This window comes from Rhamphochromis sp. 'chilingali', assembly GCF_963969265.1.
Source record: "Rhamphochromis sp. 'chilingali' genome assembly, chromosome: 7".
NCBI lineage: Eukaryota > Metazoa > Chordata > Actinopteri > Cichliformes > Cichlidae > Rhamphochromis > Rhamphochromis sp. 'chilingali'.
Genome location: NC_137934.1, coordinates 24,224,474 through 24,248,156, shown reverse-complemented (window position 1 = coordinate 24,248,156; position 23,683 = coordinate 24,224,474). Strand labels below are relative to the sequence as shown.

Genomic DNA, 23,683 nt, shown 5'->3' with positions numbered 1-23,683 from the left:
AGTTAAGGATGCAGGGACTGACAGAAACGGGGAAGCAGTCTCATCGTGACGAGTAAAGTTTACCTTGCCTGGATGGGCAGCTCTCTGGGTGCTCAGCACCCCCAAAGCTCTGATCCTAGAATCGCCCCTGTAGCACACTGATGCTTACAATCAGAAGAATTCTTCTAACAAGTACAAAAATACAGATCTGAAGTGTTGTCATTGTCAAGTAAAGACCCCTCAAATATTACAGCAATAAACCACAACAATCGGACGATCTTCTAAAAACATCCCTGTGGCTTATTGAGACTAAATTGATGCGGAAAAAATAGATTTAAAATGTGTAAATGTGTTCCAACATTTTCTGAGGTGACGGTACATTATGATAATATATGCTGTCTGTTAGAGATATATGACATGGATACACTGCAAAGAAGGACTTCATAAAGGAAGTGTTCCCATAATAAAGATGTTATTGTGAATATTAGCTCATTAGAACACAGACTTCTTGATCTTTTATTGTCGTTTGTTTGTTTTACCAACCAGTAAAGACGTGAATGTTCAGCCACCTTCAAGAAATCCCTGCTGTGACCACAACATTTCTGTGGGTGTGCACTCTATTTTTAGAAAGCTCATCTTTCTTTGAGGGGATTCTGGAGTCTATTTTTTGCTGAGGGTCCTGATGGTCTGCACCATTTAACATCAGGAGGGGGGTCAGTGGTGCAGACTGAATGAGAAATTGCAGCGGTTTGGCTGTCAGCACACAACAGCTTAAGCAATTAAGCAGTGTGGGATTTTAGCAAGTACTGCAGTCAGTGTGTGGACTCAAACCACGGTGACAGGTGCTGTGCTGCATTTTGTTGCATATCCTCCTCCTCTGGCTCTGTTCACTGATGGTTTAAGCCAAAATATTATAAAAATAAAACAAAAGAAAGAACCTTTGAACTCAAACCTGCAGAAAAAGAGCAAAAGAGCTGCTGTAATACACTGCTCATTATTTTGCCCATAGTTGTTGCTATAAAGCAATTTTTACAAGTTGTAGTTTCATAACAAAAAGCATCTATTTAATTATACATTCGAAAAAAGTAATAGCCCTGCGCAGTGTTTTCTTTTCATGTTCGGGGGGGGGGGCTCTTGTGTATATGCAGGTTTGGAAAGTCATCATCACCTGTTCTGGTGCCACCCTGCACCCCCCTTCCCTCCTCGCCAGCACAAAGGCAGACTCAGGACAATGAAATGTAATTTTGGGTTTCTGTGAATTTCTTATCCTTTCTATGACATCACTCCTCATTAGTGCTTTCTGACAGCACTATCATTGGATCAGCGGCTGTCTGTGCGACTGAAAGGACGGCTGAGAGGTGAAACTCTCAGCCTTTGCGTTAGTGAAACTCAACGCTGCTCTTTGATAAATAATTGATGGATCCTCAGGTGGAGGCAGTAACACAGCAGGTATAGGAAGTGAATCTGTGCTGAGGGCAGCTCAGTGAACTCTGCTTTATAAAGCTGCACTGAGCCTCAGTTGTTATAGCAAGGTGGAAGGCTCCTGTGATATTATACACCGATGATGTGATGATATTTCAGGTACACTGTGGACACATATGCTAACCACTGAACTCTCCCAAAGCATGCTGTGATTTTATAAATAAAATCTTTTATGTAAAATGTTATTATGAGGATACGTCAGCCCTTTATAACAGTAACATCTCCCATATGCTGTCTGATGCAGCAGATTTCTTACTGTTTTATAGAGTGAGTTAATTTTTCCTACATCCTCCAGAATGCGGCTGGGTAGTGTATTAACTCAGGTCATGAAAATTAAGTCCACATAAAAAGTGTTTAAAACTATTTTGTAGATGATGGTTGTGTTGGTACTGATGTTAAAAACATCACCCAACAAACTTTCTAATGGCTAAAGCTAACATTAACTTCTCTAATAAGGCTGGATCACAGGCTCAAGTCATGAGACTTGTCATTAGAATTGCTAGTAAAACAAAAAAAAAAAAATTGTGATAAAAATTGTTTGAAATCATCTTTTCATTGATGCGAAAAAAAGAAAAGATCTTGAAGTTCCTGATTGAATGACAAGTACGAACATCAAGAATGGGATGAGCAATTTTCTTCCTACCGAGACAACTGGCTGCAAGCTGAGCTGTCACAGGTTTATAATACTGACGTCAGGAGCAGAGAGGCTATACGTTCACAACTATGTACATGCAGATTTTCTTTTCTTTTTTAAGCAATGCTCTGACTATTCTACGTGAAACATCATCATCCGTCTGTCTGCCCTGCAGTGTTTACGTGGTGATAACATCACTGTTTCAACCATATTTGCTGAGTTAGTTATTGGTCAGTGTTATGCAGAGGTGGGTCGAGTATGCAAAAATTTTACTCAAGTAAGAGTAGCATTACTTTAAAATATTATTACTCAAGTAAAAGTGAAAAGTAGTCGTCAAAAAAGTTACTCAAGTAAGAGTAAAAAGTACTTGGTGAAAAGACTACTCAAGTAGCGAGTAACTGTTTGAAATGTCTGATTTATTTTTTAAATAAATGCTATCAGACAAAAATAAATATACAGATTTTAGTATTTTCAACAGGAATATATGTACAAAGATCAACAAAATAAGGCACAACAATAGACTACTTGCACTAGGGCATGTGACGTATTTCCGTTTCCAAATAGTACCGCTTGTGCGTTTCCGGTACGTTTGCTTATCTATCGGTAGCTATGCTAATGTCGCTTCAGAATGAGTATAAAAAGGAAAGTATTTAAAACAGAACATTTTCAAAAACAGGAGAAGAAATACTCCGAGCATTGCTGTGTCCCACTTTGTTCAGCTTCAGCCAAATTTAATGGCATACTAAGTTTTCATGCCTTTCCGACCCATTCCGACTTGAGAAGACAATGGCCGGTAAACATACGCCGGGATCATTTCACAATCACCTCTCACACCAGGGTCTGCTGCAGACACTTTGCCAGTGATCAACTCATAGAGCCAACAACCCTCGATGGTCGAAGGAGGCTTATTAAAGGTGCTGTACCAACACTTTTTGAGTGGAATGGCTATAAAGTTGAACCACCGCGGCGTAGTGTTTGGGAGAGAACGGAGCGACGCCCTGAACTAGTTCCTCCTGACGATCAAGAAGAGCAAAGTCTTACAAGAGATCATGACTACTGCTCAGTCCCTGAGCCGTCTGCATTGGACATATCTGCATCAGCTGCAGAAGACCTGTCCAAAGACGTGGAGACTCTGAGGAAGGAAATACAGGAGTTACGTGTCCAGCGAGAATTTGGGTTACAGCGTTTTGCTGGCTCCGACACTGACATCCGATTCTATACCAGGTACACCTAAGTTCTATTCAAGCTAACTGTTTAAAATATACCAAGGTCACCATCAGTTAAATTTAGAAAGTTTTTCCAGTCTTAATGAAAACAAAATAGATATTTACTTTTCATCTCTAATCTGTATGCTGGTTCGGTTAGTGACAAGGAACTATTCAAACAATCAGGCATTGCTGAGAAGTTGACTGAAGACATGGCAGTGATGGTAGATAAGGGCTTCCTAATCACTGATTGTTGTAAATGCAAAGTGTACTGCCCACCTTTTCTATCTAAGCAGAAGCAGATGCCAGCATACCAGGTTAAGGAGACGCAGGCCATAGCCAGACTCAGGGTACATGTGGAGCGAGTCATTAGGAGGATCAAACAGAACAAACTTTTTGATAGCATCATTACCATGTCACATGTTTATAATATCAACCAACTGTTTGCAGTGGCATGTATGCTGTCAAATTACCAGAACACAGCATTAGTTAAAAAATGGGTTAAGTGAGACAAGATGGATTTTTTCCAAGACACCAGTGCCAGTAACTTATGGAAAATGACCTGCAGCTGAGGCCACTACAGTTGCATTTCTTCCTTCTCAGCTGACAATACTTGATTACAGAACTGGTACTTGAGTGCTGATAGTTGAGTTTCAGTTATTGATAATTCAAATTCATTGCAAATGTTTAATGTTAATAATACTGTTTAATTATATTACTATATTACTATTCAGATTCAACAAAACTGTTTATCAAAATTATAAAGTAAATCACTAAATCGTTTTAAAATCATAAGTGACATTGAGCTTTTGGAACATCAAAAATACCATTTGTCATTTTCTACAGTTCAGTTGTGTTATTGTCTAAATGTATATCAGTATGCTAGGCATGGAGTTTTAAATACTTACCATGTAAATAAGTTCTGCACAAATTCAATGTTTTAATGTGTGTTTTTAAAAATTAAATTGATGCCATTGCTTAAATAACAGTTTATTGATGTCACATAAAGGTAACATGTAACAACAAAAGAATTCATGAAATATATTGAAAATAAAACATCAGTTATTTTGTTCCAGCCAGCCTGAAGGATCTGTTTTTCTTTTTGCTGTTTTCACTGTTCATTTTTTCAAACACGGGTATCTTGGCATATATATGTAAAAAAAGAAATAGTCTGCCTTTTCTCTGATTGCATTGTGCACATCTGTATCCATGTATATTCTTTGCACTAGGTAGTCCTCTTGTGCCCACACAACAAAGTCACACCACTGCATCCCACTGATGAGCAGTTGTCCTTGCACTTGCCAGTAATATGCGTGGCTCTTTTTTAGTTTAGGGGTACCACATTCCATCTGCACATATTTGCAGTCAATAAAGTTTTGTACATTGGGACATTTGAATTCGACGAAGCCAAACTGGGGGTATTCATTGGGGTCAAAAACAACACCATCAGGAGATGCAGCAAGCAATGGGGTGAATGACCAGACCACAGGGTGAGTAGTTAACATTCATTAGCCTACTATACTCTGCTGCTATTGCAGGCTCCATCTCAGTTCCTCTCCTCATGTCTGCTGTCTGCCTTGTTCCCTTGAATATACGCTCTGCTAGTGACTCGGCCGAGCTCTGGCCTCTGACGTGACACACCTCCCGAAACCTAGAGGCAGTCACTCTGGGCCTGCGGAGCTGATGCCACTCAGACGAAGAGCTTTGCTCACGTGTAGCTTCCTCTATTTTGTGAGCCATTTCCAGAGTTACAGACAAGCTTTTCAGATGCAGAAGCTCTTCTTCTGAGCACACAAACACACAATCTGATGGCAAGATGTCATACCCCTCCAGAGGCAAGTGCGGTGTTGGTGGTGCATCGCGGTGTAGTGTGATGTACCGGGTTGTCAAAACCGGCTGCTGATATGACAGAACACTGCCCTCCTGCACCAGCCCAAAGGCACTTTCCACAAGGGGCTTGTCAGGTCTCATGTTCATTGTGGTCACAAGTGGCCTGTCCTCAATATTAAATTTTGCATATGCCTCCGTTATTCTGAACAAGCAGGGATCTGGTAACGGACCCACCATGCCTCTGTAGAAGCCACTCCTAAAGAAAACATCAATGACAATAATGTAAGGGAGAAGGTTATTATACTGAACAACAACTAAACTAAAAACTAAAAGGTGTAAAACAGTGGTGCATAAGTTAGAGACTGGGATGTATATGTACATGACTGAGTTAGCCGTCTTCAGAAAGTGTAATGTTGTATGTAAATTAATACCTATTCTGACACATGTATGTATGAAAAAAAAAATAGCAACATACATTTGTAACACGTGAAACCAAATTTTACAAATCTAATTACCGTACTCCAGTCTGGGCCATCCTATTTGGTACCGGCTTAGTGAAGATCATGGAGTTGATGGGTCCTGGCTTCACACCCTAACAGAAGACACATTTACTATGGATGGTGTTGCTGTTCATATGTAAACATGGACTAATTCAAAAACTTTAACCTCATTTAAATTACCACTGTCCGTGGCTTGTGCCATTGCTGTTCAGATTCCGTGCAGCTATGCACAGGGGGGACAACCGGCACTCTGAGTTGTGAGTAGTGTGCTGTTTGGAAGAGCAGTGCCACTGTGTGATTGCACATAACAGTGCCTGCCACACAGGAGCACTGGCTATGTGTCAGTATCACCGGCGATGAATCCAGAAGCTTAATCTAAGAAGAAAGAACGAAAATTAAAAATGTAACATCTTCATGGAAGAGCCGAACAGGAACATAGTTCAGTGTTATGGTTACGCACCCTCCTGAATGCTTAGTGTTTCCTTCTCTCCCTATTAAAACAACTTAACCATGCTTGATAACTGTAATAACTTAGATTGTGTATATTTGCAGTATTAACTTGTTGTCAAATGTTTCTGATCACCCAAACACACGTTGATTTAACTATCTGACTAGTCAAATTAGGAGTGATAAAGCAGGGAGACAAGGAAAACATTCAAGTTGATGGGCCTTTAGGAATGAACTTAACTAATGCTTAAATGAACTGAACCCCACTGAACGGGGATTAACAACTTTACACAGCTTCCTGCCTACACTTAGTCTGTGTGGTGCCTCACTCTTCCTCATCGACCTGTAGCACAGGGCTCTCACACCGACCTCCCCTGACAACCTGTCTTTATTGGACACTGAATAAAGATACAAGTACCATTAGCATTATTTCTGTATTACTCATTTCAGCATGTCTTAAACATATATATTTTACACTTAGCAAGAGTAGCATTAGGTAGTTAACTACCTCCATAGTTAGCCAACTACCTAACGCCATTATAACAGTGTCTAACTACAAAAGTGACATTAGTTAAGAAAACCTCAACTATAGTTTAGGACGACATAAAACACCGTTTAAGAAAACATGTAATGTAGAGAACTGACATCAAATGAAGGACATAGCGGAGTAACGTAGTGTTTGCATTTGACGTTAGCTAGCGTTTCTTTGTCGGTTAATTTACGTTTTCTTACCTTCGTAGTTGTGTATATATGATGCAGCATATAACTTAAATCCTTTATCTAATTTGCTGGCGGGGGTAGTCGTCACTCTGCAAATCCGATGAACATCGGTGATGTTCAATTTTGGGAGCTCTTGTAGGCAGCGAGTGTAGAACGTCGCCATGGTTTAACCGCACCGGAAGCACTGGGGCAGGACTACATAGAACGCGGAAGTGTTAGTGCAAGTAGTCCATTCTAATTTCCAGATTTCAGTTTTTCACAACATAAAGCTTTTTTCACCAATGCCTACAGTAAATAATATAAATATATAAACAGTGCAAACAATTTCCAGTGACACGATATGCTGTCAACTTGTAAAAATTCATTTTTGCTCCAAATGGCACAGCAGCCGCAGAGAAAACATTAGAACGAGACATCTTCAACATATGTACATACAAGGGAGCTCAGTTTACCATAAATTGTATGGGTGTGCATCTATTTCTGCATATTTAGCAAAAATGTGCCATTTCTTCACTCAGTGAAGTGATGGTTAAGCTTCAGCAGCAGTTTGCTCTCAACGTTCTTTCTGTGAAGCTGTAACTGTTCAGCAGTGAACAGGAGTCCTGCATGACTGAGAAGTCCTTCACAAGCTCCAGATGCAGGAAGAGCTGTACTGATTTTGATCGACAGCTTCTTGATGTGAGGAACGCCATGTAATAGATCCACACCTCCAGTGAATGGACATGAAAGGTACCTCTCCAGCTCCATTGCTTCTGGCTTTCCTGACCCCATGGATCCATCATCTTAGTCGGTTAGGCCACTGTTTGTGCTGGCCTCATTCAGCTGGCCTCTGAGTCTAGGTGATGTCTGATGAAGTTGAGACCTGTGGAAGATGTATGGTTTTCAAAAGAATTAGGTCTGGTCATTATAGTGCTGTATACACTGCCAAGCTGCAGATGTTTGGCAAGAAGATTTGATCACACTGGAGATGTTTTTACTAACTCTTGTAGAAAAACAAAATCTTGTCATTCATGTCCCGCACAAACAGTTTGCAATGAATTCCAGATTAAGTTTAAAATAAGAATGCGTGCAAGGCTAAGCAGTGCTAGCCAATGTTTGGCTGTTACTCTGGGGGAAAGACGAGAAAGACAGTGTTGAAAGCCGTGACTGGAGCCAGTGTTGCCAACTCCTCAGTAAGGAAAATCGCTATTGGCTGTCCTAAAAGTCGCTAGAAGTCGCTAAATGATGTCATCGCCTAATTTGCATAATTGGTCATGCTAATCTAATTGTAACCTATGTTGTTGGAGAGAGAAATAACATCGTGGAAGAGACATAAAGTGAGTAAAAAATGTCCTAAATGCATTTAGAGTTTATTTAGAACTACAAATTAAATTTCTTTTAGCAATTATTGGGTTTTTTTTTATGTCACAATTCCAACCCTGCTCCTTTACCCGGGCTTGGACCGGCAAAAGTGACCCGAAATAGGCACTCTGGTGGAGTTACTTTGTGTGTGTGTTTTTTAGTACCAGTTTTAAACCTTGTGATCCACAAAACAGCATAAGAGTAAAAGAAGAACTGACTGCGTTACAGCACCCGCTGCTTGTTGAGAGTAAAAGCGATACGCGCTTTCACGTCTGAAGGGGTCTGAAAACTCGCTAAATATAGCGACAAAGTCGCTAAGTTGGCAACACTGACCGGAGCTGCAATGTAGCCTCTAATCTCAATTGTACGTTTGTACAATATAATTATCACGTTCGTACAATACAATATTTGTAGTATGTATATTGTAATAACATGATATTATATAGTTCAAAGGTGAGAGGTATATTGTACCTACATGATAGTATACTGTACAAACATTAAAAGTATATTGTTAGAACAATATACTTTTCACGTTATAACGTGATATATAGCTCTATTTTTCTTTTGCCTGGGTGGCAGCTCTACGCTTACGTATCCGAGACTTTTCAGTGTGGCCTCACAAAATTATCACGACTACAACAACCATGAAAAGAGCTGGATGGACATTGCTGCTCAATCACAGCTGTGTTTTTCATTAGTAATTTAGCAAAGTTGATCGTGTGTGTGTGTGTGTGTGTGTGTGTGTGTGTGTGTGAAAGACAGAGAGAGGGAGAGCGAGGGACAGATTTTGTATGATAAGCTTCATGTTATGAACGCACAGTTTGAGGTCGCATCAGAGCATCAGGCCGTATAGTCTGAGACCCTGCATCGTGACCTATGAACTTCTAACCCCTGAGATTCAATTGTACAGTCTGAGCAGGAGCTGAATAACACGACTGAAAAAAAAAAAAATCTCAGTGTTTGCCCAGCTTAATGCAGACTGTTTAAACGAAACAAGCTGCAGTTTGACATAATAAACCCTGTCACCTGTCAGTATAGACCCTGTGCACGAGAAAATGCTAACTTCCTGGTTTGAGACCGGATGTGGGGTTGTACATTTCCGGTAGCTTTACTTTGCGGTCAATCGCGAAGATATACTCCAAAATCATGTCCAAAACTCGAGAAACAGAAAGATCGCGTTAAGTTACAAAGAGCAGAAGGTGGGAACACTCACCACTGTTGTATCATAAAAAAATCTAATGATAAATTTTGACGTTTAAAGATCGATCAGTTGTTTACATCACTCAACACAAGCAGAACTGCATTAGAAAATTAGAAGACACATCATCCACATTCAGAAGCACATCTCTGTATAGTGACTGGTCTTATGATTTAAACGGGCAAATGTTCAGCATTCAAACTACAGGTGAAGAATAGTCAAACCAGATGTTTCCCCCATTATGTCGAGATCAGCTAGTCAAGTACACACCTACACAGCATGTTAACAAACCGTGAAAAGAAGCCACACAAAAAATGAACGATTGCTGGTAGGGTTTCTATACTTTAGTATTTACGAAGGGTATGTTGTGACTTACCTTCAAAATTACAGTGGTCCCTCGCTATAACGCGGTTCACCTTTCACCTCGCTGTTTCGCTTGATTTTTAAGTGCAAGTTTGCATGCTTGTTTTTTTTTTTTACATCACATTGTGTCTTGCATAGTGATTGCTGCAGACGATCTCCTCCGTGACGTCTATGGAAGAAATATAGTATCATCAGAATTCAAGTATTTTTAGACATTGAATTTATGACACTAAATTTTTATCCTCCAAATTTCCCTGCAAAAATATTCACCTGCAAAAATTCACCTGCAAAAAATTCACCTGCAAAAATTCACCTGCCAAAAATTCACCTGCAAAAATTCACCTGAAAAAAATTCACCTGCAAAAAATTCACCTGCAAAAATTCAACTGCAAAAGTGATGAACTTTAATGACCCAAGCCAGAGCAATCAGCACCAGATCGAGTCGAGTGGCTCTCGGCCAATTAAATTACGCTGTTTGATCACATGACACTGTTAGCCAGCAGTTTGTCTCCTAAAAGAGAGCTGTTTAGAGGTGAGTGATTAAGTTTTTCTCCTAAATAGAGATCATTACAGAACGCCTAGTCCTACTTAAAATCCCATTTATTTTTATTTTATCATCTACTCGAACTAAGGAAAACGTTTGACTAACTCAAAGACAATTTCCACGCCTCCCCTGCCTGACTGCAGAGGCAGTTTTGAATTTAGGAGCAGCAAGATGGAAGCGGCAAACCCTGGCGATTCTCCGGTAAGTATATTGTTTTTTATCTTCAAGTTTGTCTTTTGAAACGTTAATTTTATTTAAATCCGTTGCTCACGTATAAAGTACACAGACGGGGTCTTTGCTCAACTCGTCTGAGGCGTGTCTCACTAAGCGCTACATGCTAGCATCCTGCTAACCGAGCTACCCTTTACATGCTGTGCTTTAGAAAATAGGATACTCGTTAAAAAATACTCCGCAGATATTGATAGATAGACGAACACTGCAAATATAATGTTGTAAACGAAAACGGCCTTTGGTGAAGTGGTAAAATACACCATGAATAAAGCCATAGATTGAATGGCTGCCATGGTTGCAGAACGGCCTGATTTAATGACAAGAATGGGGAAGAGTGAGGCGAAGTGAACCAAAGCCACAAAACACGGTCAGACAAGGCGGCAAAAGGGCAGTGATCTGTCCGTCAGTATGAAGTTGGTGTGTGCTTTGGTGAACAAAAACTCCAGACCGGTAGCAGGAAGGTGGGAGACTCGTGTTTCACTGGAATAGTGGTGAATTAAAACATCCTTTGTTGGGGACATTTAGGTGTAAATGCATCCATAAAGGTGAGACAGAGGCAGACCAGACAGTGAAGAAAACAAGGCAAACATTAGAAATATTAAAACGGAAATATAGGATTAATATAACATACAATTGGGGAAAATGTAAGGAACACAATGTAAATGATATTGTAAAGTCATTAAAACAGCATACTCTGATTAAAAGAAACAGATAATTGGGTAGGAGGATGATGATAATGATAATAATAATAATAATAATAAAATAAAAAAATGTACAAGATGGGTATGTATACTTGTAGCCAGAACTTAACAACTATAAAGTTGTAGCATGTCAGTACCTTACCCCATCCATTATATCCACACTTTCAGAAAAGGATATGGTCAATATCTTTACAAATACTATCTAAACTTAAACGGGATATCCCCTCTGCTTCTTCTGCTTCTCGTATACACCCTCAGGGTTTGTGATCAGCCAGCAGCTGATATGATCATTAATCCTGTAAAATAATATTCTTTCAGTTTATGAATCTGTTTGCATGGATTTCTTAATCTGTTTCCACTGTTAGCAGAAGTTGTGCATGCAGTTTTGGTGTGCTGCTCTCCAAGACTACAAGCTGCGTTAAAGTTGGAAGTAACTGGCCGATGTTCCACTGTTGAAGATAGCTGTGCCCATTTGTTGCACATTGTGGGTATGGAGAAGTTGAGGCCCTTGCAGGCTACCCACAATTTCCCCAAACTGAGCGATTATACATCTTCCTTCCATATTTGTATCTTGTGTCACTAAAAATAATTTTATTTAATTTTATACATTGATTAATGACCTGCAGAATCTCCTTATCATATTAAGTGATTCATAATTGTCACTTTATGCTTTCTCCATCTTGAAAGTGATGACATCCTTGCATTACATCCTTTAGGTTCATTTTCTGCAGGCAGGTTTCTGACAGAGAACAGGCAGATTTACACTATAACATGCAGCGTTCTATAGATGGACACATAAAGAAATGAAAAATTACATGTATGTGCTAACTTTCTAAACACTGTTACATTAATGATTAAGTAGATAAAACATTTATGTCAGCCTTGGCTCATAGTTCATTTAAAGACAAGAACTTTGTGTGTGTTTCAGGTCCTGCACTCTCAAAGACTGAATGAACCAGCATTGCAGCCATGGGTCACTGTGAGCATCACAGGGAAGGTTGAAGCCGCCCACTGCAGCTGTAAGGCCGGAGTCACGGAGACCTGCACCCACGTCACTGCTCTTCTGTTTAATGTAGAAGCAACAGTGATCTGTGGCACAAGGACTGTTACAGGTGAACCTGCATACTGGGTTTTGCTGGGTAATATGACCAAGATACAGCCAGAGGTTGGCCATAAGAGACTTCTCCTCTTCAGCTGCCCAAAAAAAGGCTCTTGATCAGAACAGACCATCTGTAGTGACAGGTAAAAGGAGCCGTCCTCAAAAAAAAAATCCCACCTGCTACTGTGGAGGAGTTGTCACTGCTATAATGCCATCATGTTTTATCTAGGGGTCTAGATTTATGCCTATAGTGCACTGCCATGTAAATAATTTGCATTTACTGAATGAGTATCACTGTTCAAAAATTGAATAAAGAAACAAACTAATTTTTGCCTTTTTTTTTTTATTAAAACCACTTTATAGAACATCACATCAGTTACAATGTAGAATCCATGTCACTGGAGAATTTTGATTCAATAAACAGTAAAAAGGTGAGCTGTGAAGACCAAGGACAAGTGCAGCTCACAGGTTTTCTATCCAAGGAATCCCAGAAGATTGCATGGTGTCATTGCCCAGCAGTTGTTCGCAGGACATATGGACTCAACCTCAATCCCTCACACTGAGCAGCATGAAGTGACAGTGCAGAGGAAAAACTCCCCTTTAACAAGAAGAAACCTCCAGCAGCAGTTCAGTACCAGCAGCCATCTGGGTTTGGATGGGTTTGGAGGAGAGAGAGAGACACAGAACTACCAAAAGTATTTTTTTTTATGTGATTGACTGTTGTTGTAATTCAAGCCCTGAGTGTAGAGCAGGTAAGATATAAAGTTGCATCCTAAATTCCATGCTCATGCAGAGTGTTTAGTTTATGACTTTTTCACCTGGTCATTTCTTGATGAACAGATGGTCTTTTAGGGTTGACCAAGCTGGTACCTTGACTCTGTTCTCTGCAAGATGTTGCAAAAAACAAAATCATATGGAGACAATATTGGACACAAAATATATAACAATTTAGTTAAATGTAGCATTAACTCATAGGTCTTGCTAAAGTAAACCTTGTATTCTGATTCATCACAGCAGCAGTTCAGTTGGATGATGTCAGTAACTGCAGCAAGTGTCTTGCTGACTGAATAATTACATCTTGCATAATCTGAAACAAACACATAAAGACAGAAACAATTTATAAATTAACATTTGATAAAATCTAAGAATTAATCATTTATTAGATACCAATATGAATATGTCTACCATAAAACTTGTGTGGAGCGAAGTTACATTCAATCAAGATGGTCTGGCATGCTACAACTTTATAGTTGTTAAGTTCTGGCTACAAGTATACATACCCATCTTGTACATGTTCTTTAACATTATTATTATTATTATTATTATTATCAAAATCATCATCCTCCTACCCAATTATCTGTTTCTTTTAATCAGAGTATGCTGTTTTAATGACTTTACAATATCATTTACATTGTGTTCCTTACATTTTCCCCAATTGTATGTTATATTAATCCTATATTTCCGTTTTAATATTTCTAATGTTTGCCTTGTTTTCTTCACTGTCTGGTCTGCCTCTGTCTCACCTTTATGGATGCATTTACACCTAAATGTCCCCAACAAAGGATGTTTTAATTCACCACTATTCCAGTGAAACACGAGTCTCCCACCTTCCTGCTACCGGTCTGGAGTTTTTGTTCACCAAAGCACACACCAACTTCATACTGACGGACAGATCACTGCCCTTTTGCCGCCTTGTCTGACCGTGTTTTGTGGCTTTGGTTCACTTCGCCTCACTCTTCCCCATTCTTGTCATTAAATCAGGCCGTTCTGCAACCATGGCAGCCATTCAATCTATGGCTTTATTCATGGTGTATTTTACCACTTCACCAAAGGCCGTTTTCGTTTACAACATTATATTTGCAGTGTTCGTCTATCTATCAATATCTGCGGAGTATTTTTTAACGAGTATCCTATTTTCTAAAGGGTAGCTCGGTTAGCAGGATGCTAGCATGTAGCGCTTAGTGAGACACGCCTCAGACGAGTTGAGCAAAGACCCCGTCTGTGTACTTTATACGTGAGCAACGGATTTAAATAAAATTAACGTTTCAAAAGACAAACTTGAAGATAAAAAACAATATACTTACCGGAGAATCGCCAGGGTTTGCCGCTTCCATCTTGCTGCTCCTAAATTCAAAACTGCCTCTGCAGTCAGGCAGGGGAGGCGTGGAAATTGTCTTTGAGTTAGTCAAACGTTTTCCTTAGTTCGAGTAGATGATAAAATAAAAATAAATGGGATTTTAAGTAGGACTAGGCGTTCTGTAATGATCTCTATTTAGGAGAAAAACTTAATCACTCACCTCTAAACAGCTCTCTTTTAGGAGACAAACTGCTGGCTAACGGTGTCATGTGATCAAACAGCGTAATTTAATTGGCCGAGAGCCACTCGACTCGATCTGGTGCTGATTGCTCTGGCTTGGGTCATTAAAGTTCATCACTTTTGCAGTTGAATTTTTGCAGGTGAATTTTTGCAGGTGAATTTTTTGCAGGTGAATATTTTTGCAGGGAAATTTGGAGGATAAAAATTCAGTGTCATAAATTCAATGTCTAAAAATACTTGAATTCTGATGATACTATATTTCTTCCATAGACGTCTCTCCTGTACAGTACAGAATCACTGCATCGATCGCTAGCAGTGTGACTCTGAAGTGCAGTACTGTATGTCCATGATGTCCACGAAACGTTTTGCACCGTCAAAAAATAAAATTGGCTACTTGATTTCACCTATGGTTATTTTTAGAACATGACACCCGCGATAAACGAGTGACCGCTGTTTACAGATAGTGAAAAGTATAACATTTGAATTCTTTTTCTCTTTTGCTCTGAGGCGCGGGAGAAAAAAATATATAGACAAGTCGATGAACATCATTTACAGATATATTGGGTAAATGCCCAAGACATCTATAGAAATGTAAATCGCCGCTTGATTCATTCATTTGCTTAACTTGTTTTGGACCGGAAACAAAGCTCCCCACAGTAGTGATGGTAAATTTGATTCTTTTTACTGAGTCGAGTTTTAATGAGTCACTCACCAAAGTGAATCGGGGGTTTTTGAGTCATTTGATTCACTGAGTCAGTCGACCAGAGAGTGCAAAAAATATACATTTTCACTCAAACTTAATTTGTTTCTCTTTTCATGTAAATCCTACTGCTAAGATGAATGATTCTAAAAGAAAACAACTATTTTATAGATAAAAAAAAAGCAAAAACATTTCTAAAATTAAGCAATTTCCTATCAAAATTGCTTAATAAACATTTATTTATTTTATTTTAATATATTTTTATTTTATTAGTATTTTCCTTAAATGTGTTAAATATATATTTTCTCATCTAAATGTCCACCGAGCTGTGAGCCAGGGGGCGGTAATGCGCCTTAACATTGGTTGCCAACCAAGAAGAAGAAGAAGCTGCGAGCCAGGAGGGAGGGGGTGAGTGAGTGAGTGATTCGTTCACTCTATGATTCAGCACAGGAGGTAGGGGGTGAGCGAGTCCTGAGTGATTCGCTTACGCTTACGATTCAGCACAGGAAGGAGGGGGTTAGTGAGTGAGTGAGTGAGTGAGTGATTCGTTCGCTCTATGATTCAGCACAGGAGGAAGGGGTGAGCGAGTCCTGAGTGATTCGCTTACGATTCAGCACAGGAAGGGAGGGGGTGAGTAGCTCAAATGTGCTGTTAGCATGTTAGCAGAGCGATGATACTGTGAACCAAGGAGCTATTTTCTTGATGTGAGCTTCTACTCAGGGTTTTTTCTTCCAGTTCAGAGCAGAAATTTTTTTGTTACGATACTGGATCTTGTGTTTTTCTCCAGTTTTAATTTTAAGCTAGATACATTGCTGCTAACAGCAACAGGGATGAGTCAGTTGGGCTTGTGAATCATGATTCATGAGTCAGTAAAGTGATTCTCGAGTATTGAACGATTCGTTCATGATTCGCACATCACTACCCCACAGGAGTTTCCGCACCGGAAGTAGCATATGCTAACGTGCACATAGTCTATTGCCTTCTGTTTTAACAGTTAAAGCAGTAGAGACGAGCTGTTTGCATGTGCGTTGAACTGTAGCTTGTTTAACCAGGCTAGCTGTTAGCTTATAGCTCACCCTAGCTAACTGTTAGCTTATAGCTCAAACTAGCTAACCAGCGAGCAGTTAAAAGGACAGCCAAAGCTGCACAAAACACCCACAAACGTATCTCACTACTAGCGCCGAAAATATGACTCGCAGCTCAAACTCGACACAGCTGATGTAACATAAGACTGACATCCACCTAACCACAGCTAAAAAGAGATTTAGAGAAAACTTACCGTTTCCTCAGATTACACAAGTTGAGCTTTTTCACGCTAAAAAGTTGGTTTGTTTTGGCTCTCACTGAAGACACCGACACTGAAGACATACCCAGATAGCAAGGAAACATTGAAACAATGTTGAGTCAATATCAGGCGATGTTGAATCAACGTTGAAGTGTGACGTTGACCTAACGTCACTCTTGCACCCTTTAACGTTGAAACAACATCAGGTTTTGATGTTGAATCAATGTTGAAACCTGACATTGATTCAACGTTATATTTTCTAATACTGTTGACGGCGAAAACTGAGTTTTCGAAAATATCCACCCTGGCAGGAGTCTTTAAAAATCTCAGTTTTCAGTTAACGAAAACGCAGTTTACGTGTGGACAAAAGGTGCAAACGCAAGGTAGGTGAGCGTGCAACGTAAAGTTAGGTGAGCGTGCAACGTAAAGTTTGAATTGAGTGTGAATTGAAGCGGGTGCTCTCCAATCATTAAAAGTAACAAAGTCATTGAACACATTTATACAGTTACCTTTACGTTTATCAATCATATATCACAGATTTACAATTTTTTGTAGTACTACGCTAAAAAGCAACTACAGAGCGAAAGTCTGGGTCAAGCGCTGAGGCGACGGCAAGAACAAAGGAACCCTCGAAGCGTTAAAGCTAGCTGACGGTTAGCTGACGATTCTGATGGTTCAGATGGAAAATCAACATCTGTTCAATGTCTCCTTGCTATCTGGGTAGCTGTTCTTTTGTACTGCTTTTAAGCGAAACATTCTTTGTATATGAGGTCAAGGCTGTTCATCCTCTTCAGCTCTAGCGTAGACAACTGGCTCTGCCATGTTTTCGTGTGTTTCTTTGAAACGCTTGGGCCGCTCTGCCTGCCACAGTTTAAAACTGGTCATGTGACTGCATGGCCACATCTGATTGGTTAAAAAAAGTCACCGGAAACTCCACTGGCAGCATGTTATCTAATGTGTTAAACTAATTATTGTTTTAAAAGTAACGAGTCTAATTTTGCAAATGTAGCGGAGCAAAAGTACAGTTTCTTCTTCAAAAATATACTCAAGTAAAAATAAAAAGTATCGTGCAAAAAAGGTACTTTAAAAGTATATTTTTTTCAAAAACTTACTCAAGTAAATGTAATGGAGTAAATGTAACTCGTTACAACCCACCTCTGGTGGCATGGCTGTGCTGTGTGGCAAGCAGGCAGGAAAAAGGACCCAAAGTGCAACAACAACAACAAACTTTATTTATATAGCACAGGGGTGTCAAACATACGACCCGTACCGGGATAAATTTGCATTATTAAAAAAAAAGAATAAACTTCATTTTCTTTCAAATCTGCAGTTCCTATGTTGTTCGCTAGGGGCATTGTGTTTTAGTCAGTTCAATCGCTTTACCCGCTTTTTCTCTTGGAATGGGCACCCTCATCAGCGAAATGTCTTTGTCAAAAAAGAGAAAAGTGGACACAGAGTGTTGGATTTTTCAAGAAAAATGGACTTCTTCCTATATGTTCACAGAGGTGAATGGGAAACCCGTGTGCCTAGTGTGCATGCGGCAAGTTTCGGTGCTTAAGGAGTACAATATTCGGCGCCACTATGAAACTCAACATGGTGAAAAATACAACAGCTTGCACGGAGAACTGAGAAAACAGAAGGTAAATGAAATGTTGGTTGGTCTGAGGAAACAGCAATCTGTTTTCACCCGGAGCCGAGAGGTCAGTGATGCTGCGGTGAAAGCCAGCTACGTAATTGCTAGCCAAGTAGCATTAGCATCAAAGCCGTACTCTGAGGGAGAGTTCGTCAAAAACTGCATGCTGCCACAGTTTTTGACGAACTTGACGAAGTTTACGTGAGGTAGCTTGGCGCCATATTGTTAATAATTCGGAAGGTAAGCAGCAGGATTTTGAATTGAATGCGGTACTTAACGGGAAGCCAAATCAGATCAGCAAGGACAGGGGTAATAGAGACACGCTGCCCACTAACAGTAAGGAGACGAGCAGCTGCATTCTGAACAATTTGGAGTCTATGGAGGAGAGTAGAGTTAAGACCGAAGTAAAGTGAGTTGCAATAATCCAACCTAGATGTCACAAAGGCGTGGATAAGCTTACAAAGGTCCCTATGTGGAACATAATGTCTGCCCTTGCTAATAAGACACAATTGATGATTTAACAACAGAAGACACTTGTTTATCAAACTTAAAAGAGCTATCCAAAAATGCACCCAGGTCACTAACAGTTAGTGACGGGATTTCCGGCTCTTTTTAGAGATCTGGCTCTTTTGGTATGGCTCACTAAAAAGAGCCGGCTCTTTCGGCTCCGAACCGGCTCTTCAGGTTGTTTTGTTGCTTTAAATAATTTATCATTAACAATAATATAAAATTATGCACAAAAGGAATTACTAATGTAAAAAAAGTGGTTTTTTTATATATATATATATATATATATATATATATATATATATATATATATATATATATATATATATATATATATATATATATATATATATATATATATATATATATATATATATATGGCCCCTAGAGACAAAGCACGTGCAAACTCTAAAGCATATACAAACTCCAAAAAGCACGTACAAACTCAAAAACACATTTCTAGCGTTAACTGAACTTCCAAAACAGAGCTACCCATATCACTTAAATTACACAATTGAAAGCATGTGTGTATTGTTTGTGCATTTATAGACAAGCACTCATATTTATTCAAATAATTAAAAAAAAGTTCATTTACCTGTTACTACCACACACCAAATCCGGTTGTTGATACTTCCTGGCTTGTGTAGCCACTAGGTAACAAAAGCTCAACACTGCGCCCTAGCATCCCGGAGCACTTCTGTTGTCTTTTGTACGTGATTCTGAGTTTTTACGTGTTTTGGAATTTGTACATGCTTCGGGGTTTGTAAGTGCGTCTGAGTTTTTACGCGTTTTGGAGTTTTTACACGTTTTGGAGTTTGTACATGATTAGGAGTTTGTACGTGCTTTGTCTCTAAGGGCCACCATAAATATACTTTATTTATTCACTCCACATAAAATGTAATAAATAAATCATATAATACAAAAAACAACTATTTACATTTTAAACTTTTAACTATTTAAATTTTCAGCTTTTTAAATTTTAAATTTTCAGCTTTTTCCTTTTAAACAAATTTAACGTGAAACAACACAAAACACTGCAAACCACAACACAATTAAATATAATTTAAAATATTAAAACAAAAAGAAGATGCACATTCTCTGTCATATGGGCCTGCATGATTTCTGAATCTACTATACCTTTCTAATGTGACGTTGTTGTCCTGCGCTCTTTTTCTCTCTGGCTCTGTTCCTGTGCTACTGCGAGTGTAACTAACGTCCCTCCCCCCTCTGCCCAGCGCAAAGTACAGGCCGCGCATGCGGAGTTTAGCGGAAAAAAAGGCGAGAGAGAGAGTGTGAGAGAAAGAAAAAAAAAAAACCTCACGGCTCCCAATAACGAGCTGGCTCGTGTCGTTCACTTCAAAGAGTCGGCTCAAAGAGCCATTTCGTTCGCGAACGACCCATCACTACTAACAGTGTCGGTGAGGAAACTGTTTAAGGAACCGAGGGTGTCACGGAGTTGGCTACGGGGGACTCTACTGTCAAACACGATAATTTCCGTTTTCCTGTCGTTTAGAATAAGAGCCAATTTTTGACCTCACACATGCACTCGCGAAAGCCGCACAAAGACATAGAGGGATCATCAGTTAGCTTGAAATACATCTGTATGTTGTCGGCATAACAATGATGTGCGATGTTATACTTCTCAAAGATTGAGCCTAAAGGAGCATATACAGTGAGAAGAGCAGGGGCCAAGGACAGATCCTTGAGGCACGCCGCAGGAGACAGGTGCAGCAGAGGAGAGATAAGGGCCAAAATTGATCGAGAAGGACCTATTAGAGAGGTATGACTTAAACCAATTTAGGGCGGCACCTCCAATGCCAAGTGTGTGTTCAAGCCTCGCTAATAGGATGTTATGATCTACCATATCAAAGGCCGAGGATAGATCTAGTAGGACCAAGACTGAAGAGCGTCCGGAGTAAGCAATCAGAAGGAGATCATTGAGGACTGAGCAAGGCCGTTTCAGTACTATAACAGGTAGGGGGCTGCACAATTTTGCATAAAATGAGAATCACGATTTTTTGGCTTAGAATTGAGATCACAATTCTCTCACGATTTTCTTTTCCAGTATAAATATTTATTGCACTTATTAACTGCACATCAACTTCGTAACAGTTGAGACTGAACATAAAAACAACAAATGTCTCACGTTTTGTTGTTGCCGCAAAATGTTGTACTGCTTGAAATTCCGTCTCCACCGTTGCTCGACACTGCATGTACAGAGCAGGTAGTGCAACAATAGAAAAATAGTTGCGGGACGGCACTGTGTAGCGTTTGTCTAGGGTGTTGATCATTTTCCTAAATCCCTCGTTTTGCACAGTGTTGATGGGAGCCATATCTTTGGTCAGGTGATGAGTGATAGCCTCCGTAATTTCTTTGTGCCTGCGGAAGTTCAACGGGTATAGGGAAGCGCTGTATAAGGTTCCCGTTATTGATGTTTGGGTGGTTGTCCGGGACGGATTTTCTCCTGTCACTTTCTCGTCATCCCTGACGTGCTCTCCGTTGTTTTTTCCCTGCTAATTTTAGCATCACACCACAGCTTCTGTATCACGTGGTATAAGGCTCCGCCCTTGTCATTTGTTGAGCAGGAAGAGTGAGCGCTTGTTTTCATGCAGATTACGTCCCGGATCAAAATGCGGTACAATCGTCGTTGTCTTTTTTTTTCTTTTTCTTTTTTAAATCGTTGTCATTTGGAAATGAGATCGCACATAAGTATGAATCGAGATCGCGATTTTCTAACGATTAATCATGCAGCCCTAATAACAGGGTTTGTAAGCAGACTGAAATTTATCATAAATGGCATTCGTATCCAAATACGGCTGGAGTTGTGAAAGAACAATCCTCTCCAGTATTTTGGACAGGAATGGAAGCTTAGAGATCGGTCTATAGTTCCCCAAGATCGTTATGGTAAATGGCCTGTATTTATATAGCGCTTTACTAGTCCCTAAGGACCCCAAAGCGCTTTACATATCCAGTCATCCACCCACACATTCGCACACTGGTGATGGTAAGCTACATTGTAACCACAGCCACCCTGGGGCGCACTGACAGAGGCGAGGCTGCTGGACACTGGCGCCACCGGGCCCTCTGACCACCACCAGTAGGCAACGGGTGAAGTGTCTTGCCCAAGGACACAACGACCGAGACTGTCCAAGCCGGGGCTCGAACCGGCAACCTTCCGATTACAAGGCGAACTCCTAACTCTTGAGCCACGATCGCCCCCTTATGATCAATGTTTCTTTTTTTAAGAACGGGCTGGACAACAGCGTGTTTGAAGGATAAAGGAACAGAGCCTGCAAGTAGAGATATATTCATTAGAGATAGGATGCCGGGTCCAATTACGCTGAAGCGATCCTTAACTAAACGAGATGGAAGGATATCATAAGCAGGAGAGGTGTTCTTTGATTGGTCAATAAGTCACTTGAGAGTATGGAGTGACACTGGCTCAAACTGTTGAAATGATGATGAACAACCACTGGTGGGTATAAAACTCGACACTGAAGGGAGCGAGGACTTAAGATGTAAAACTTTACAAATAAAATGAGGTTAAAAAAAAAATTCACAGAGAGAAGGAGAGCACGCCAGTGGCATTTCAGCCCATATGGAAAAGAAATAGTAAAAACTTATATGTGATTTACTCATGAAAGTGGCCACTTTTATGAGTAAATCATATAAGGCTTACATGATTTACTCATGAAAGTGGCCACTTTCTCATTACTTTCATACATTGTTTTAGTAAGTATCCAAAACATACAAGTTTCATTATATAATTTTTCAAGGGATCTTATATCTGTTTTCACTCTTATATGCTTTTCATACAAGTTTCACACAAGACAGATACAAACTTTATAAGATTTGTATACATCTTTTCCATATGGGAGGATAGGGGTTAACCAATGAATTGAAAACATTAAAGAGGGATCAGGGGTTGTGACCATGAGTAAGAATAATTTTAGATAGGAAGGCAGCTTTGGCCATTTTAGCAGCAAGTTGAAATTGCAACCGGCTGGCACGCAAGATATCATAAGAAACCTGGAGTCTATCTTTCTTCCATCTTTTCTCATCCCGGCGGCACACACGTCGCAAGGCATGTGTAGAATTGTTTAGCTAGCATCGGGAAAAGGATCTAGGGTGCTTCATTTTAACAGGGGCAACAGTATTGAGGATGGAGGAGCATGTGGAAAAAAAGGTGCTAGCAAAGTCATCAATCGTGGAAGCCAAGGAACAGTCAGGAATGGAAGAGGCAAGTTTCGAAAAAGACATTGAAAAATTCTCCACAGTTCCAGAATTAATTATACGTGTAGGGCGTAGGAGAGCATCAGGGTGAAGTTCAGAAGTACATAAGTTAACATCAAAGATAACAGGAAAGTGATCAGAAATCCCAACATTGCTTATATCCTTAATGCTAATGTCCAAACCGTATGAAATAAACAGATCGAGGGTGTAGCCCCTAGCGTGGGTTGGTTGGTTAACCCACTGGGCAAGATTAAAAGAGTTCGTTAATGCAAGGAAGTCTTTGGCTAACGGATCGTTGTTACAGCAGATATGAATGTTAAAATCACCCATAATAAGTACACAGTCATATTTTAAAATAATTGAACCAAGAAAGTCAGCAAATTCGTAAATAAAAGTCTTATTATATTTAGGTGGCCGGTAAACCAAAACAATCAGAGAAGTTCGCGAGGCGGTCATCTCCAGAAGTTGAGCCTTGTAACTGATGTAGGAAGAACAGGGTAGCTGTCGGACTCTGTATTTACATTTAGAGACCGAGGCTAAGCCACCACCTCTGCCGTTAAGCCTCGGAGAGCTAAAAAAGACACAGTGGGGACCGGGGGGAGAAGCTCAGAAAAAGGAAGCAACTCACCAGGGCGAATCCAGGTCTCCGTCAGAAAGAGAGCATCAAGGCTCGTGGTGGAGAAAAAGTCGTTTAACACAAAGGTCTTATTTACCAGCGACCTGACGTTGAAAAG

At 39.9% G+C, this 23,683-nt stretch overlaps 1 protein-coding gene and 2 long non-coding RNA genes across 5 annotated transcripts; 1 reads left to right on the top strand and 2 right to left on the bottom strand.

Annotated features, from left to right (window-relative positions):
* Positions 1–4,416: 4,416 nt before the first annotated feature.
* Positions 4,417–7,024, bottom strand: LOC308399525 (uncharacterized protein). 2 transcript variants are annotated; one of them, XM_080886839.1, is made up of 4 exons: positions 6,810–7,024; positions 5,811–5,899; positions 5,646–5,722; positions 4,417–5,386 (listed from the first exon to the last, which is right to left on the bottom strand). In XM_080886839.1, the coding sequence occupies exons 1-4, from the start codon at positions 6,958–6,960 to the stop codon at positions 4,747–4,749; spliced, it is 957 nt and encodes a 318-aa protein (XP_080742965.1). In that variant the 5' UTR covers positions 6,961–7,024; the 3' UTR covers positions 4,417–4,746. The 2 variants fall into 2 exon arrangements, with proteins under 2 accessions (XP_080742965.1, XP_080742966.1); XM_080886840.1 differs by having other exon boundaries at positions 5,811–6,005; positions 6,810–6,992.
* Positions 7,025–10,237: 3,213 nt separating this feature from the next.
* On the top strand, positions 10,238–12,600 carry LOC308400086. Its single transcript, XR_013972308.1, has 2 exons — positions 10,238–10,444; positions 12,104–12,600. It is a non-coding gene; the product is annotated as an uncharacterized lncRNA (long non-coding RNA).
* Positions 12,601–12,682: 82 nt separating this feature from the next.
* On the bottom strand, positions 12,683–14,636 carry LOC308400085. 2 transcript variants are annotated; one of them, XR_013972306.1, is made up of 4 exons: positions 14,572–14,636; positions 14,359–14,471; positions 13,267–13,361; positions 12,683–13,158 (listed from the first exon to the last, which is right to left on the bottom strand). It is a non-coding gene; the product is annotated as an uncharacterized lncRNA (long non-coding RNA). The 2 variants fall into 2 exon arrangements; XR_013972307.1 differs by lacking the exon at positions 14,572–14,636 and having other exon boundaries at positions 12,709–13,158; positions 14,359–14,564.
* Between the last annotated feature and the right edge of the window lie 9,047 nt (positions 14,637–23,683).

Excerpts from the sequence above, each read along its gene's own strand:
- LOC308399525 (XM_080886839.1), bottom strand. The coding sequence starts at position 6,960 with ATGGCGACGTTCTACACTCGCTGCCTACAAGAGCTCCCAAAATTGAAC. Across the intron at positions 5,900-6,809 it reads ATATATACACAACTACGAAG|CACACTACTCACAACTCAGA; the intron begins GTAAGAAAACGT and ends TCTTCCAAACAG. Across the intron at positions 5,387-5,645 it reads ATGGCCCAGACTGGAGTACG|GAGTGGCTTCTACAGAGGCA; the intron begins GTAATTAGATTT and ends TGTTTTCTTTAG.